The sequence below is a fragment of the Mastigoproctus giganteus genome, chromosome 2 (genome assembly GCF_048544385.1).
Source record: "Mastigoproctus giganteus isolate SK-2022 chromosome 2, ASM4854438v1, whole genome shotgun sequence".
Lineage (NCBI taxonomy): Eukaryota > Metazoa > Arthropoda > Arachnida > Uropygi > Thelyphonidae > Mastigoproctus > Mastigoproctus giganteus.
The window spans coordinates 76840192-76858603 of record NC_143576.1 but is presented as its reverse complement, the minus strand read 5'-3'; the positions used below and the strand labels follow the sequence as shown (position 1 = coordinate 76858603).

The 18412-nt window shown below is 37.0% G+C and overlaps 1 protein-coding gene across 1 annotated transcript in view; it reads right to left on the bottom strand.

The window, feature by feature from the left end:
- The window catches only part of Pbp49 (proximal sequence element A Pbp49), a 143381-nt gene that overhangs the window by 52113 nt on the left and 72856 nt on the right, over positions 1-18412 (bottom strand). Inside the window, exon 6 of the mRNA XM_090389955.1 lies at positions 11475-11557. Coding sequence (XP_090246081.1) covers positions 11475-11557 — 83 coding nt within the window. The remainder of the gene's footprint in view (positions 1-11474; positions 11558-18412) is intronic.

The window sequence follows — 18412 nt, the reverse complement described above, 5'->3', positions numbered from 1 at the left end:
ATAATGGAGGATTTTAACTTCCCAGATATTTACTGGAACTGGTGGGTTGGTCACTCGCACGTTAGCAACACTTTTGTGGATTTACTGAATGATTGTTTTTCACAGCAGTTTATTGTTATTTGGTTTTTAGGAGCATTAGCAACTAAGGCCATATTGCTCCAGGGATATGCAGTGGTCACTTCCTGACCTTTCCACATCCTTCATATTTGGTGGTCATGGGCTCGAATCCCAGTCTAATCAAGAAGCGTGTGCTATGCACTGCTGCTCCTGCCCACCTGGCTACAGAGGCGCCTTTCACAGCATCATGTTCAAGCAGCAACCAGAGGGAGTAATGCTCTTGATCTGATTATTCATGCATTAAGAATATGCAGATAAAGGAACCACTAGGTAGCAGTGATCACAGTGTACTGATGTGCAATTTACTTAAACATGTAACTATCATCAGGGATAAATAAAAGAGTTTTTGCTTTCATAAAGGTGAATACAGCGGTCTCAGACAGTTTTTAAATTCTATACAGTGGGATCAATGGATGACATTACCAACAGCACATTCTTAATGAGAAGCATTCAAGGAATTAATCTTGGAAGATACTACGCTTTTCATACCAACTAAAAAATACTGTTCAGGGTTTAGGCCTAAATGGATGTCAGATAAATCAATGAGACTTGACAGAGAAGAAAAATGCATGGGATGCATACAAATTATCAAGTGACACAGAAGCCTATGTAGATATAAGCTAGTCTGTAATCAAGTCAAAAAAAAGAGGTTAGGCAAGCGAAGGCAGATTGGCAAAGACTTCTTTACTTACCTAAACTCTAGAAAAAAGGTGATGAATCAGATTGGCCCACTTGATATCGATGGTTTGACTGTTGATGATCAATCAGATAGCTGACTAATCATCAACGGTCAAACCATCAGCTATCTGAGCAGTCAGTCAAATAGCTGACTGACTGCTCAGATAGCTGACAAAATGAAAGAGTATTTTGCATCCTCATTCACATGAGGAATTCTGTAGGGAAGTGGAAGACAAAAGCTTATTACACTCTAACAGGAAGTTAAATGATTTTGCAATAACTGGGAGCAAGTTGAAGGAGAAATTGTTGAAGTTAAACATAAGAATGGCAAGTGGGGTGGTGGGATCTATGCAGTAATATTAAAGGAGACAGGAAAGGAAGTAACCAAACCCTTAGCCATAATTATGAGAGCATCCCTGCATTCAGGAGAGGTCCCCACAAACTGGAGATGTGCAAATGTATCTCCAATTCACAAAGAGGATCAAAGGGTGACACGAGTAATTACAGACCTGTTAGTTTAACTTCTGTTCTGGGGAAAATAATGGTGTCACTGTTTAAAAAAGCATCGCAGGATCATCTAGACAAGACTTTAGTAATAATTCGGACACAGCACGGGTTTGTTAAGGGGAAGTCTTGTCTGACCAATTTGAGTGGATAATATGATGTGGTCACAAAGGAACTGGATGCAAAAAATAATTTTGATATCATATACTTGGATTTCAGGAAAGCTTTTGATACTGTAGCACATGAAAGACTACTGTACAATTAGAGCAGTATGGAATTAAGGTAAGTTGCTACAATGGATGGTTGAGTGGAAGAAGACAGAGTGGTAATCAACAGACACTGCTCTTCGTGGAATAATGTTATTAGTGGAGTCCCACAGGGTTTGGTGCTGGGCCCATTGTTTTGTGTATTTATCAATGATATCAATGAAGGTATATCAGGTTTAATTTCCAAATTTGGAGATTAAAAAAAGGTTGGCAGGGTTGTTAATGACAGTAAAGACAGTATGCTACAACAACAGAATCTAGAAAAGTTAGGCAGATGGGCTGAGAAGTGGCAACTGAAGTTTAACATTGACAAATGCAAAGTACTGCATATAGGTAGCGGTAACTCAAGAGAAATGTACCAACTGTGTGGTAATACACTCAGGGAGATGGAGAATGGAAAAGACCTGAGGGTAACTGTGCAGTCGGATATGAAGTTCTCTGAGCGGTGCAGACAGGCAGCCAGCAGGTCATGGGTTATTGTCAATGATAAACAGGAATTTTGCTAGTAGGGAAAAGGAGGTGATTATCCCTTTGTATGAGGCAATGGACAGGCCATACCTTGGGTACTGCATACAGATCTGGAGGCCTCATTTTAGGAAGGCTGTAGAGTTGCTAGAGTAAGTACAGAGAAGGGCAACAAGATTGGTGAGGGGAACAAAGGGGTGCTCTTACCAAGGAAGGCTTAATCAATGTTATCAATGGAGTAGTAATCAATGGACACTGCTCATCGTGGACTAATGTTATTAGTGGAGTCCCTCAGGGCTCAGTGTTGGGTCCATTATTGTTTTCTGTATTTATAAATGATATTGATGATGGTATATCGGGCTTAATGTCCAAGTTTGCAGACGATACAAAGGTTGGCAGGGTTGTCAAGGACACTACTGACACTATGCTGCTGCAACAGGATCTGGAAAGGTTGAGCAGATGGGCTGAGAGGTGGCAAATGAAGTTTAACATTGATAAATGTAAAGTACTACACATGGGAAACAGCAACCCCAGAGCAACGTATCAACTCTGTGGTACTACACTGACAGTGGTAGAGAATGAAAGGGACTTGGGGGTGGTTGTGCAGGCAGATATGAAGTTCTCTGAGCAGTGCAGACGGGCTGCAAGAGTAGCTCATGGAGTATTGTCAATGATATACAGGAATTTTTCCAACAGGGATAAGGAGGTGATTATTCCATTGTATAAGGCGATGGTCAGGCCACACCTAGAGTACTGTATACAGGTCTGGAGACCTCATTTCAAGAAGGATGTAGAGCTGCTGGAACGAGTACAGAGAAGGGCAACAAGATTAGTGAATGGAACAAAGGGGTGCTCTTACGAAGAAAGGCTTAAGTTTTGCAAATTACAGTGTCTGGAGACTAGGCACCAGCGAGGTGATCTGATAGAGGTGTATAAAGCCTTGAATGGTTTAAGCATGCTCAATGCTGATAGGATTCTTCCTCTAGCTCAGAAAAATCACCTGAGAGGGCATAAATTCAAATTGAGGAAAGACAGATGTAGGATAGACGTGCGGAAATTTGCCTTTAGCCAGCGGGTGGTTGGTTGGTGGAACAGACTTCCATCCCTTGTGGTGGAGGTTGATAGCCTAAATAAGTTTAAGGCTCAGCTGGACAGGTATTTTGAACGAACAGAGGGGTGAAGTGGAAGTGGGGTTTTTTTTTTTTTTTTTTTGGCTGATGCTGCATAAGCTTGCTTTCTTGCATCAAATGCCTCTACTAATGCTAATGCTAATGTTAAGTCCTGCAAATTGCAGCATCTGGAGACCAGGCACCTGCAAAGTGATCTGATTGAAGTGTATAAGACCTTGAATGGTTTGAACCAGCTCAATGCTGATGGGATTCTTCCTGTTGCTCAGATTACAAACCCAAGGGGCATAAACTCAAATTGATGAAAGACGGTTGTAGAATAGATGTGCAGAAATTTGCCTTTAGCCAGCGGTTAGTTGATTGCTGGAACAGAAGAATTCCATCAGTCATTGTGGAAGTTGATAGTTTAACTAAATTTAAGAAAGAACTGGACAAACTTTTGGAGCGAATGGATGGAAGAAATGGGTAGTGTGCATGTGTGTGTTGGCTAATGCTGTATAAGCTTGCTTTCTTGCAACATATGCCTCTGCTAATGCTAATCTCTTAACTTTAGCTTAAGCTTTGCGTAACAATAATAAGACTATTTTTGTTTAGATTTTCTTTTATTTATGAGAGAAACCATGAGGGAAACAAAAAAAAAAAAAAAACCAACGTAATTGAAATGAATATTACAATATATTCATTATACAATATATATATTATATAATATCAAAAGAAACTTGAAAATCAATTAACTCTTATAAATGAATCCAATTTCATTTGCACTCTCTGTATACATGTTCTTAACTACACACAGACATTATCAAATGCAGCAGATCTTTCATTGTCAATGCTCACTAATAATTTTAATGCATTTTAGGAATCATTTTCAGAAGGCAATGTGTGTGCTTCTTAACTTTCATTTTTCTTGGTGGTCTAAGTTATACAATGATATTTCTTGAATTAGCTGTTTGGGGTATTTTCTAGCTATAAATGTTTTTGTCACGTATAGTAATTCTGTTGTCATGTCTTCCTGGGAATGGTAGAATTAACCAGCCTCTTAGTTAGGGCAAAACATTTTCAGTTCATGAATACAAACAGGTATATAGCCTCCCAGCGGGTTAGGCATATCTGCCCCGCTTTCTAAAATTTATCTTGCTACCATTAAAAACCAAATACTACCCCCCCCCAAAGATCAAATTATTTATGCAATATGCAGATGTATTAATCATTGGCAATAAGACCATCACTGATGACCTCCTACAAAAATTCAATTCCATCCATAACAGATTGAAATATACTTTACAACTAGAGGAAAACAATAGCATTAATTTTTTAAATCTGACTATATATAAATCTAACAATAAACTCAAAACGCAAACATACAGGAAAAAGACGCATACAGGAAAATTTTTACATTTTCACTCTCATCACCCCTATAGTACAAAAAAATCAGTATTATATATCCAAATATACAATACGATTAAATACAACCATTCCTAGGAAGACTTAACAACAGAATTACTATACCCGACAAAAACCTTTATAAATAGAAAATACCCCAAACAGCTAATTCAAGAAACCATATTAGCCGTAAAAGAAAAAAATTAATAATCCTTGCATTGATAATATTAGTACTGATCATACACAAAATACCATAGTTACACTACCGTACCATAACTAAGGGGCTTAGAGGGGAATCCTGTGTGTTATCAGACACTCAGCCTAAAACACTGATGGATCCAATACCTCTCTATTACAGAAGATTTAGGAGAAGCCCGGTTAGCCTGCCTCCCTAAAATCCACTCATGCACACCTTCTCGATGGTAAGCCCTGTTACATCACTTACGTGGCAACGAACGTGTAGAGTGGTTCTCTTCAAGACGCCTGGTCAGCATAAAGAGGAAAAGACCAAACCCTCCAGCATATGACAGCACGACAAAAGAAATGGCCCTCAGTCCCCAGCAGCTTTCACTCTCCCTCTTACGGCAGCAAGAGGATCAGAGTGGAAGCAGAGGGTGCTAAGAATCTCTGGGTACGACCAGGCTGCCATGCACGGAAACTGAACTTGGCCTGTTATAACGTACGATGACTCATCGGTGAAGACAGGATATTATAGCTGGAAAAGGAATTACAAAATGTGAATTGGAATATCATCGGTTTGGCTGAAACAAGAAGAAGAAATGAATTACTTATAAGTTTATCAAGTGGAAATCTGCTGTACACCAATGGAAACAGTGAAAGGAGTGAAGGTGGAGTTGGGTTTCTGGTCTATAAAGATTTTAAAAACAACATTTTGGAATTCAAAAGTACATCACCAAGGGTATCAAGACTAATGCTCAAGATTTCTAAGAGGTACAAGCTAAAGATTATAATTATTTATGCACCAACATCGAGCCATGATGATGAAGAGGTTGAAGAAATGTACACCGAAATTGAGAGTCTTCTAGATGAGCAGAAAACCCACTACACTATTATTATGGGGGACTTCAATGCTAAGGTTGGAAAAAGGCAAAACAGTGCAGAAAGAGGAACTATAGGAAATTTTGGAATTGGTGAAAGAAATAAAAGAGGTGAAAGACTTGTGGAATTTGCAGAATCTCAAGGACTGTCAGTAATGAACACTTTTTTCAAGAAAAGGGTGAACAGAAAGTGGACATGGAAGAGTCCAAATGGATTAACAACTAATGAAATCGACTTCATCCTCACTAACAGAAGATATATTGTGAATGATGTTACCGTCCTGAATAAGGTAAACGTTGCAAGTGATCACAGAATGGTAAGATTGTACACTTGATATAGACGTAGGAAAGGAAAGGAAAAAACTGACTCGAGTAAATAATACAAAGGTCTTTGAGATAACAGAGGAGGGAAAAAGCAGTATGTACTGGAACTTAAGAACCAGTTTGAGCTTCTGCAGACTGCTCAGGACCAAGATATCGACGAGGAATACTACAACTTTCTGAAAGTGATAAAGCCCAAGAAACCAATAGGGACAAAGAAATCCAAATAAGAAAAAATTAGTCAAGAAACACTTGTTATGATGAACCGAAGATGACAAATGAAGAGCAAGAAAAACACTGACGGGGGAAAACTGAGTATACTGAGTTATGCAAAGCCATTAAAAAGAGACTCAGAGAGGACATAAGAAGATTTAACACAAGAAAAGTAGAAAAAGCATTAAGGGGAAACAAAGGACTTAAATCAGCAGCCATGAGCAGTAATACAGAAAGACAAATGATGCTGAAAGTGAAGAATAGTGATGGTGTACTTATAAACAGCAGTGAAGGCATAATTGAAATAGTAGAAGACTGCTATAAAGAGTTATACAAGGAGTGAGAGAATGATGCCAGCAGTGGGGAAGATAGATCCCAAATTAGCAACACATACGACATACCCGATATTCTTCCTGATGAGGTAGAACATGTGTTGAAGAAAATGAAGAATCGGAAAGCCCCGGAGGAAGATGAAGTTACTGTAGAGTTGTTAAAATTGGGAGGAAGAGACATAACACAAAAACTGGCAAGGCCCTTCACAAAGTGCATTAGAATAGGTGTGACGCCTAAGCAGTGGAATAATGCAATCATAGTTTTGCTGCATAAGAAAGGAGATAAATCAGAAACTGGAAATTACAGACCAATTAGCTTGTTATCCCACATCTACAAGTTGTTCACAAGGGTCATTACTAACAGATTAGAAACAATACTTGATGAGAATCAACCAAAAGAGCAAGCTGGCTTTAGGACAGGATTCTCAACTATGGATCACCTTCACGTAATATCACAGCTAATGGAGAAAGCAAATGAATATAAAACACCATCATGCCTGGCATTTGTGGATTATGAAAAGGCATTTGACTCCATACAGCATAAGGCAATGTTTCAGGCACTGGAAAGACAAGGCATAGATACCCCATATATTATGATTTTGAAGAAAATATATGAGAGTGCTACCTCCTTTATTAGACTAGACAAAGATAGTAGCAAATTTTAAAATCGAGAAAGGAGTTCAACAAGGAGACACAATATCTCCGAAGCTGTTTACTGCTGCCCTTGAGGAAGCTTTCGGAAGATTAGACTGGTCGCAGAAAGGAGTCAATGTGAACGGAGAGTACCTAAACCATTTATGATTTGCAGATGACATTGTGATCATAAGCCACGATACCAAAGAATTAGAACAAAATCTTAATCAGTTATGCACAGTTAGTAAGGATTTTGGACTAAAGATGAATATGGCTAAAACAAAAGTAATGATGAACAAGTATGCCACGGAAAGGAAAATAATGATTGAAGGAGCAGTAATTGAAAAGGTGGAGTCATATACTTATCTGGGACAAGTTATTAGCTGTAATAATGATAAATGGCTGGAAGTCAAGAGAAGAATAAATTTTGGATGGATAGCATTCAGGAAATATAGTCACATACTGAAGAGCAATATCCCAGTTTGTCTGAAATGTAAAATAATGAACCAATGTATACTCCCCACCATGACTTATGGAAGTGAAACTTGGGCACTCACCAAAGGAATGGAAGAGAAGCTGAGAACTACACAGTGAAGAATGGAACAAATTATATTGGGAATCAGACTGTTAGATAAGAAGAGAAACACATGGATTAGGCAGCAAACTCAAGTAAAGGACATTCTTATCAAAACTAAAGAACTAAAATGGTCTTGCGCAGGACACACATAGCTCCAAGACATGATGACAGATGGACTAAGAAAATAACAGAATGGTACCCAAGAGGAGCTAGAAGAAAACCTGGAAGACAAAGGCAGAGATGGATAGATGAAATTCATGAGTTTTTGGGTAGTATATGGATGGCCAGTGCTCAAAACAGAAGGAACTGGAAAGTTGCTGGAGAGGCCTTCATCCTGCAGTGGATTGAAAATGGCTGATGATGATGATGATGACCATAACTAACTCACACCCCAGCTCTGTAATACCTTCAGAGGTAATCACATTAATTTTTCCATCATATAATAAACTAAGTACCTTTTTCAGCAAATACAAAGAAACGTATAAATACAACATCCATGATATAAACAAATAATATACCTTATAAAATGCCAACCAGGATGTAATGCATGCTACATAGGTAGTACCACCACAAAATTTGGAAAATCCAAAACAGCCAACACAAGAGCATACTATCATTACAATAGTTTCAAATCAGACCAACCATGGACCAAACTTAGTCAACATGTACACTCTTTTAATCACGATCCATTAATAGATAACACAATTACACTAAGTAAACTTAAATCGAATTACAAGATATTCGCGTATGAAGCCCTTGCTATAGAATGGTTTCACCAAAATAGATCATATGAAATTTTAAACACCAAATTACCCACAAATCTATCACCAATATGGCAGCTCAAACGAATCAAATTTCCACATGTTTAACATGATGCATCCCAGGTACTGCAATACTATAAATTATCACTCACAACTTATATCATTCACCAACTGATGATGATGATGACATCGAAAGCTTCATGTCCAGCTCTTGGCTTTTTAACATGCAAATTCTTTCAAACAGTTTTATAAATGACAACCAGGAAGAGGTGATGCACTCCCTCTTCCTAGGGATATGTTTTAAATTTAATCAATTAATGTAATGGAATTTTCACCTTTACTCTCTTTTACCTTCCTTTCATGTAATTTTTAATTTTAATTTCAACTTTAACCAATATGGATCTCAGAGGTGAGTACTAAGATAACAATCTTTGCTAAGAATTTAATGGTATGGTTCAATTTATTTAATCTTACCAGAAAATTTCGCTATCCAGAAGAGGTCGTCTAACATCAATTATTCCGGATAACTGATGCTCTACTGTATCTACAAAGCCACTCTTTTCAATGCAATTGATTACCACACACTTGAAGTATCAACACTCCAAGCAAAAACAATATTATAAATCCCAACCAAGGCATTCTACTGGGCTGAAAATTGTTTCCTCTTTCTTTGTTTCATATCATGTACCTATTACATAAGTTTTATATGCTGTACAATTATGTACAATCACCAAAACATTCCATTTTTTTCTGAAACCATTCTTTAGTCCAGTCTCAATAATCAAGAGTGAAATCTTGTGACCACAAGTCGAAGTACTTCTGCTGATCTCATAATTACATGGAAGTTGGTTAACTACTTTAAAACACTTTCCAATGGTCAAAATTTTTGATTTTCTACTACTGCAAGGCTCTTTTCAAACAGAAAGCGTTTTGTATAGGAATAAATGGAACTTTAAGTGGATTATACTAACTTTATATTAACCAAACAAAATAAGTTATTTCTCATGGAATAAAAACAAACTTTGTATTGACTGAATTTTGAGAACAATATGTACTTCGTATAAACAAGAAGTCTGTTTAAACCAAGTTTGTATTAATGATATTCTATTGGACTAACTTCAGTTTATACACTGAATTTGCTACTACTTTATACTCTGTCCTTAGTCCGCTTTATAAGTGGACTAAGGCCTTTACTATTGGATGATATACAGAATACACATGAAATGTTTTGGAGAAACAATACTGTGGTGGCTAAGTAATGGAGAAAAAAGTTTAACTTGTTCTTAAAATCCTGAAATTAAACTGATTGGATAGTTTCTATTTTTAAACCTTTATGTCAAATTCTTAATTTCTTCATTTAATGAAGTCTGTGGAACAGTATTTGTAAGCACTTAAGAACTGACTGAATAAAACTAATTTTATGTGAAAATGGATGATAACTATTGTAATGTAAACACATGCCAGTATTTTTAGGTTTCTAAACTTAAAAGCACTTGTTTTTTCTACTCTAGTCAAGTTAAATTTAGAAAACCTAATGAGCCTTATAATGTAAATGGATATTATTAAAGGTTTCTTATATAACACATGGTTTGAGAATCGATTAAGCAAATTATTGTTCAGGTACCTTCCATAACAGGCTAATTAGAATATAAAGGTTTAAATGAATTTCTTCAACTTTGGCTAAAAGTTAACAGATTCCAAGGTAAATCTTACAGTAAGATTTTGTTACAACAAAACTTCCCAGTAATTAAAACTTTCAGAAAAAAAATTTTATAATTAAGGACTGATCATTATTTAACAGGGACTGTAGAATCTATAGTGAATGGTGCATGAACATTGGTACACACAGAAGCAACACCTTTGGAAAAAAAATTGCCAATTTATTTCATATTCTTATCTTTAATGCTGTTAAGTTAAACAATCTTAAGTAAACTTTATAGAATAAGTGACCATATCATGATATGATTTAATGATGTTGTACACATATATAGTTAATACTGTAAGCACAGAATTTCTGTTCAATTCTATATGTCTGATCAAGTGATCTTCGTGTAGTTTAACTTATCGAAATAATGTGGGAGTCTTTAAAGTTCCCACTTTGATTGCTTTTAATTTTGCCATGGTCATGTAATCTTTTTTCCTGAAATTTATAAGTTTATCATAAATTTCAGGTAATTTATCATAAATTATACTTGTTAACTGTAGTACAGAATAGGGTATCAAAAGTTTCAGTATATGGATGTGTATCTGAGATAACACTGCAGAACATTCTTAAATAAACTTCCTTGTCAAGTACAACCACCATGTCTCCTTTATCAGCATGTTGCCTGGTAATGTGCAGATTTTTATAAGGGAAGAAATAGCATGAAGCTCATGCATATTTACTGCTGACAGAACAAAGTTTTTTTTTTTTTTTTTTTTTGTTAACAACTTAAATTTATTTGCTGCTTGATAATATCCTTATTTCCTAGATTTTTTAATTAAAATTCCACATCAGTTAACACTTGTTCTTTGGGAGAAACTTTGGGGATAAACTATATTATTAACACCTTTCTCAAGGAAACATTATTTATTCTGAGAAGCTCTACAGTGGACAAGATAAAATGCACACTCCTGATTATATTCAGGAGTGTGCATTTTGCTAACTCTTATATTTTCATTAGTTTGGCAGGTCCCTTTTATATGACAAAGGGCAATCTTATTCACATGTCATTTCAGGTATATGTGCCACCAAGTATGTGTATGTATTCATCATTTTAATTTAATAAGCTTCAATACTTTTTTTTTTTTTTTTCATTAATGTCACAGAAAGAAATATTTTTCTAGGTAAGTTATGGTAATGATTTACTACTACAATTAAACATCCAGGTAGTAATCCAATTAGTCTGAAATAATAAAAATACATGTTATTACACATTCAGCAGAACAGAAAAGTTCTCAGAATACATTTTATGCAAAAGAGAAAGTAATATATCAAAAAATGTCAAAAATGAATTTAAAAATGAAAAAAAAAAAAAAATTATGTGGTAATAGACTTACTCGCTATAATCAATATTACTGGGGTCTCTCATGTCATTATAAAAGGTACCATTAATGTAGAAAAATCCTGATTTAAATAAATCCTGCAAAAGTTGTTCAATATAAACAAAATGAAATATATAGCAGAATTACCCATCAAAATATATGCAATCAAAAGGACCATAAAGTTCTTGATGTTTTAACCAGCTGTCATCAAGAAATGAATATAGAAATGCTGTGATTAATGTATAATGCTAACAATCACCCAATGTACTTTTTTTGTTTCAAAATGGCCACAGATTATCCCTTGCACTCACACCAAAGAAAGCCTTTTTCACAGCTGGGATTATTTCAACAAAATAACTGCTTCTGTATTCTTTAGAGCATAATTCTTGATGCTCATTCCTTCAGAATTGATCGATCTCTCTCTCTCTCTCTCTCTCTTCATTATGTGAGCAGAGAGGGAGAGAGAGAGAGAGATCAAGTTTTAAACAGGAAGGCAAGATTTTTGAAAACTAAACATCCAAGCTACTCATTTTTCCTGCATTCATTTTTTTGATTACACTGGATTTATATGCATTTAATATAAATTAATTAAAATTAAGTCTCATATTAAATAAAAGGTTTAAACTCTTTTTAAATACAGCACAACTGCAGTAACCCAAATTAATTAATGCAAAGGGTGTTCAAAATGATCAAAATATTTAGATTAGCAGGATTATGATAACATAAAAACACATTTTACATATATAAATTATCAATTTATATATTCAAGATATATTAAATAACACAGAGTACTCAGTTTTTAAAAAGATATCAGAGATTTTTGTCTGTTTTACTTTACAGTCTCTTCTCTAATACAAATTTACAGAGGTGATGTAAAATTAGTCTTGTTATTTTCTGTAGCCATTCACCACACATGAAGCGGATCTTCATGTTTTATTAAATTCATTTGATTTTCTGACATTCCCATTTCTTTTAGATGTCTTTTAACAGGTGAAGCAAATTAAGAGAAAAAAAATTCAGCAAACAATTCTATTTACCTAACCTTTCTTCTGGCTTTTTGCAAGAACAGGAAGCGAGTAGTTTTTGAAAGCTCAAAGTTTTCCCTATCACCAATATATGTAATCTGTGGCATCCAGTGAAAATGTCACAAGGCTAATTTTACAACCTGGTATAGAATCTTCTTTTTTATGAACTAAAGTTTCCTTTGGAAACTGTCCAAACTAAGCTGCTCCCATCAGCATTGTGAACTTATTCAGGACTTGTATGTAATTAAAATTTATAACCTATGGATATCTGGATGACAGCCCTAGATGAATGGCAATGCATACACTGTGGTGGATCATTTCCTGTGAGAAGAAAAAAGCCGAGTGTGACTAATTCAAACTCTAGCTAAGATTACTTCCTCCTGTATGTTTACATGGAAGTTACAGGCCTGTAAATGTGGTTCAGATTTAATTTGAAAGAGTTTATAGTGTGTTCGAGATTGCCAAAGAAGTGTTCATTGTTCCATACAAATTCTTTATATGTTAGATCAAGAAATATGGTAGTCAAGAAATGGTACCTAGTAATGCAACAAGGCCGGTGCCTGGATGAATGGTTGACAATATGATCTGCATCTTCATTCCCTGGTATCCCAGCATGGCCTGAGATCCAGCAAAAGATGACTATTTGCTAATGTTCCAAGATATACATCACCTTAGCTCTTATGTGTTTTATTAAAGGAAGGTAGGTAAGGAAGTACAAGGGTTATCCCAAAAGAACTGCACCTGACTTTGAACCTGCAGTCACAATCAGCTCAGTAGAAGCATCCACCTTTACCACATCCCTCTAAATGACACTGGCAATGATCAAAGGTGAAACAAATGGCCATTATGGCCTATGATTATGACGTCATTATTGCCAGTGATCATGTGCAACTTAGACGATCAGTAACTAGACCATACTATGATACATTTCTTCATCAGAAATTATGCCCAACAATTCATCATATGTGGCCACAGATATTGGAAGTTGGTAAACTCCATGACAATGCAACGCCTCATCACAATACAGTCTGTACAGCTTGTTTTCACCAATTACAAGTGGGAAACCCTACCTCCCCCATAGTCCAGATATGACACCTTAAGATTAAAATCTATTCCCCAAACTCAAGGAACCAATGCACAAAGATTTCTGTCTTTAGATATGCTGAGTGCAACCATGACCCAACATATTAAACAGCATTGAAAAATTACTCCAATATTGGGAAGTTCAAGTATGGAAACCTCATCTGAAAAAAGACAATGAGCTCCTTGAAAGGGTCCAAAGACAGGCAACTCAAATGGTGAGATCGGCAGAAGGACAAGTATATGAGGAAAGACTCTGATTATGTGGGCTAAGGAGCTTGGCAACCAGGCACCTCAAAGGTGACCTGATTGAGGTTATAAGGCTCTGAGAGGAACTAGGAATCATAAATTCAAATTGCAGGGCTTGAGGTTTAGATTTGATTGCAAGATGTTTTCTTTTAGCCTGCAAGTTGTTGATTGCTGGAACAAGTTGCCCTCGCAGGTAGTTGAGGTTGATAGTTTGAATAAATTCAAAGGTCAACTAGATACCTGTGTGAGGAGAGAAGCATATAATTTGTATTTTCTAATCTACTTGGTTGGGGTTTTTTTTTTTTTTTTTCAGTGCAGTAAAAGCCTGTGGCTTCCGTGTACTATATGGCAAATACTATTACTATTAAGCAGGCATAAGGCATGAAGGAGACTACATTGAAGGTTTTTGATGAAAATTATAAAATAAATTCATTTTAAATTAACCGCCTTTGTGCATTATTTTTGGGATAACCCTTGTATTTTGTGAGGCTGACAGTGCACTCTGAGAGCTTGTATATGCAGTAATACCCCGACTTACGCGAACTCGGAGTTACGCGGTTCTTGATTTTTTCGTTTGGCAACACTGCCGCCCACTATCTTCAAGGTCGTTTTTCATATGTTATCGATATACAGTTCGACGGCGGAGAGTGAGAGGGAAAGATAAACAAAATTCAACTTTGCTGCGCATGAGCTGCACACATATACAAGAATTTGTATTCCAACTGTCATATTTATATGAGTGCGTTCGAATTCGTGCTCAACTTTTGTCGGAAATTACATCGTTTTCACGAGAGAACTGGATCGCGTCGGTCGAGCCGTATACAATCAGTCCTCGTATAACACGTGTTTACACTACACGAATTCGATCATACACTATTTATAAATATGGTAACGATATCTTATAATATAACACAAACCGAATTGGCTTATGCACGATTCGCCTTTGTGTTTACAAGAAATGGCAGTCGAACGCAGAATCACCCCAACCGAACGCAACACGATAGGAATGAAGAGAAGATTCTGAAAATGTATTTATGGTTTTTTATATCAGTGAAGGGGAAACACATTTCACCATAATAACGTAAAAACTAACACAATTCCAGCTATTGGTATGCAATTAGATCGAGTTTACTACCAGTTTATAACAGATTCCACTAGCAGAAACGCAACTGGATTTTTATTGTTTTATGGTAGTAACCCTAGAAATGTGAGGTGTTAATAGTGTATCTCTGCCTTTAAGCGCAGCTTTGTTTATGCGTATCAAGCGTGCCTCCTCGTTTTGTAATTGTGCTTTATTCCCTAAAAATGAGTAAAATACTTAAAAGGTGTGAAAAGGAAGCGTACTGGTGGAGACACTGCAGATTCTGAGAGAAAAAGAAAAGCAATTATCGATAAACAGAGGCAGACTGGGTCAAAAATTCTTACCCGGGAAAATTTATAGTGGCCTCATACTATGGTTTATGGCCAAAATCACACCGGCCCACTGGGGTTTCCCCGGTAAGGCTTATGGCCAGTCCGCCTCTGTCGATAGCGAAAAAATATGAAATTGTGAAACGCTTTGAGCGAAATAAAATGAAAGACCATGTGATATTGCACGTGCTACAGGCCTAAATGAGGCAACGGCGAAAAGCACATGACAATTGCAAACTTGACAGAAGGTCTCAACTCAATTGAAAAGGGCTAAAAAATTTTAGAAAACATATACTCCAACGAAGAACGCGTTATAGCTACAAAGCAAGGAATTAAAAAATTATTAGCTTGCTGCGAAGAAATTCTGCGTGAAAAAAAGAAAGCGCTGTGTCGGCAGACGAATTTGTTAGATTTTATGAAGCTATCGGACATCGAAATAACTTTTTTTAAGTAAGTCATTTATTTTTTTAATACATATTTTGTATTAATATGTATAAAGAACTGCAATTTTATTAATATTTTTCTTCTAAACTAGTGTTTTTGTTAGTCCTTGGTCCCAATTAAACAAAATTCATATGTATTTATATGCAAAGTTGTACCCCGACTTACGCGAATTCGACTTAAGCGATTTTTGTCGGACCCACCTATCGCGTAACTTCGGGGTATTACTGTATCACTCTCTTTTGGATAGAGAGATGGAGGCGATTTTTCTAGGAAAACAGAAGGAACTTCCTGATAGTGAACTTGAAAGGATCTATGGTAATTTAGGATGAAATAGAGTAAGTGGCTCCTCATGTCAAGGGAATGGATATCTCTCAAGATACCAAAACACCATGTGGTGTGGAAGGCTTTCTCTCTATCAAGGCATACCATGCACGTGGTTGTTCACTTTGAATAAATGCATTCCTGATTCTAGATTCAGCTTTGATCATGAAACTGATTTTTCTGAAAGTCAAACTGGTTATCTGTGATCAGATTTTGGGATGCAAGATACCAAGTCAGTTGATACAGTGTCATTTTTTCTAGGATTTTACTTAAACAGCTCGTAAGAGAAATATAGTTGTGTCTATAGTGGTAAGGAACAGAGTGATCTTCTTCTGGTTTGGGGATTGTCAATACACAGGAATGACAACAGGAGATAGGGAATGAACGCTGAGGAAAGTTAAGATTGAAGGTCGGTAGTGAAGATAAGCTTTCTTATATAATCTGCTAGGGCCAGCAACACTGTTCCTTGAGGTGGTTATAGCTTGTTGCATATCAAGCTGTTGTTGTTGTTGTTCTTGGTTTTTAGGAGCATTAGCAACTAAGGCCATATTGCTCCGAGATATGCGGTGGTAATTTCCTGACCTTTCCACATCCTCCATATTTGGTGGTGACGGGCTCGAACCCCGGTCTAATCAAGAAGCGTGTGCTACACACTGCTGCTCCTTCCCACCTGGCTACGGAGGCGCCTGCATATCAAGCATAGTAAGTGATTTGTTATAGGTAAAGGAGAAATGGTTGTTCTGAAATTCAGCTGAGATTTTTCAGCTAAAGCTTTTAGCATTAGTAGAGGCATTTGATGCAAGAACAAGCTTATGCAGCATCAGCGAAAAAAAATAATAATAAAATAAAGTAAAATAAATAAATAAAAAATAACCACTTCCACTTCACCCCTCTGTTCGTTCGAAATACCTGTCCAGCTGAGCCTTAAACTTATTTAGGCTATCAACTTCCACGACAAGGGATGGAAGTCTGTTCCACCTACCAACCACCCGCTGGCTAAAGGCAAATTTCCGCACATCTATCCTACATCTGTCTTTCCTCAATTTGAATTTATGCCCTCTCAGGTGATTATTCTGAGCAAGAGGAAGAGTCCCATCAGCATTGAGCATGCTCAAACCATTCAAGGCTTTGTAAACCCTCAATCAGATCACCTCGCTGGTGCCTAGTCTCCAGACACTGTAATTCGCAAAACTTAAGCCTTTCTTCATAAGAGCACCCCTTTGTTCCATTCACTAATCTTGTTGCCCTTCTCTGTACTCGTTCCAGCAGCTCTACATCCTTCTTGAAATGAGGCCTCCAGACCTGTATACAGTACTCTAGGTGTGGCCTGACCATTGCCTTATACAAGGGAATAATCACCTCCTTATCCCTGCTAGAAAAATTCCTATATATCATTGACAATACACCATGAGCTGCTCTTGCAGCCCATCTGCACTGCTCAGAGAACTTCATATCTGCCTGCACAACCACCCCCAGGTCCCTTTCATTCTCTACCACTGTTAGTGTAGTACCACAGAGTTGATACCTTGCTCTGGGGTTGCTGTTTCCCATATGTAGTACTTTACATTTGTCAATGTTAAACTTCATTTGCCACCTCTCAGCCCATCTGCTCAACCTTTCCAGATCCTGTTGCAGCAGCATAGTGTCAGTAGTGTCCTTGACAACCCTGCCAACCTTCGTATCGTCTGCAAACTTGGACATTAAGCTTGATAAATATCATTTATAAATACAGAAAACAATAAAGGACCCAATACTGAACCCTGAGGGACTCCACTAATAACATTAGTCCATGATGAGCAGTGTCCATTGATTACCACTCTGTCTTCTCCCCCTCAGCCACCCCTTTATCCACAGCAGCAATTTGCCTCCAATGTCACACTGCTCCAATTTGTGCAGCAGTCTTCCATGTGCAACAGTATCAAAAGCCTTTCTAAGATCGAAGTATATAATATCAAAGTTATTCCCTGCATCCAGTTCCTCTGTGACTGCATCATAGTATCCAATCAAATTGGTCAGGCAAGACTTCCCCTTAACAAAACCATGCTGTGTCCGAGCTATAACTGAAGTCTCGTCTAGATGATCCTGCAGTGCTTCTTTAACCAGTGCCTCCATTAATTTTCCAGGAACAGAAGTTAAACTCACAGGTCTATAATTACTTGTGTCAGCCTTTGATCCTCCCTTGTGAATTGGGGTCACATTTGCAATCTCCAGTCCATGGGTACCTCCCCTGAGTCCAAGGAAGCTCTCATAATTATGGCTAAGGGTTTGCTTACTTCCTTTGCTGCCTCCTTTAATATAACTGGATAGATCCCATCCACCCCAGGTGCCTTTCTTGTGTTTATCTTCAACAATTTCTCCTCCACTTTACTCTCAGTTATTACAAGATTCTTTAGCTTAATGCTAGAGTTGAGTACACCTCTGGCA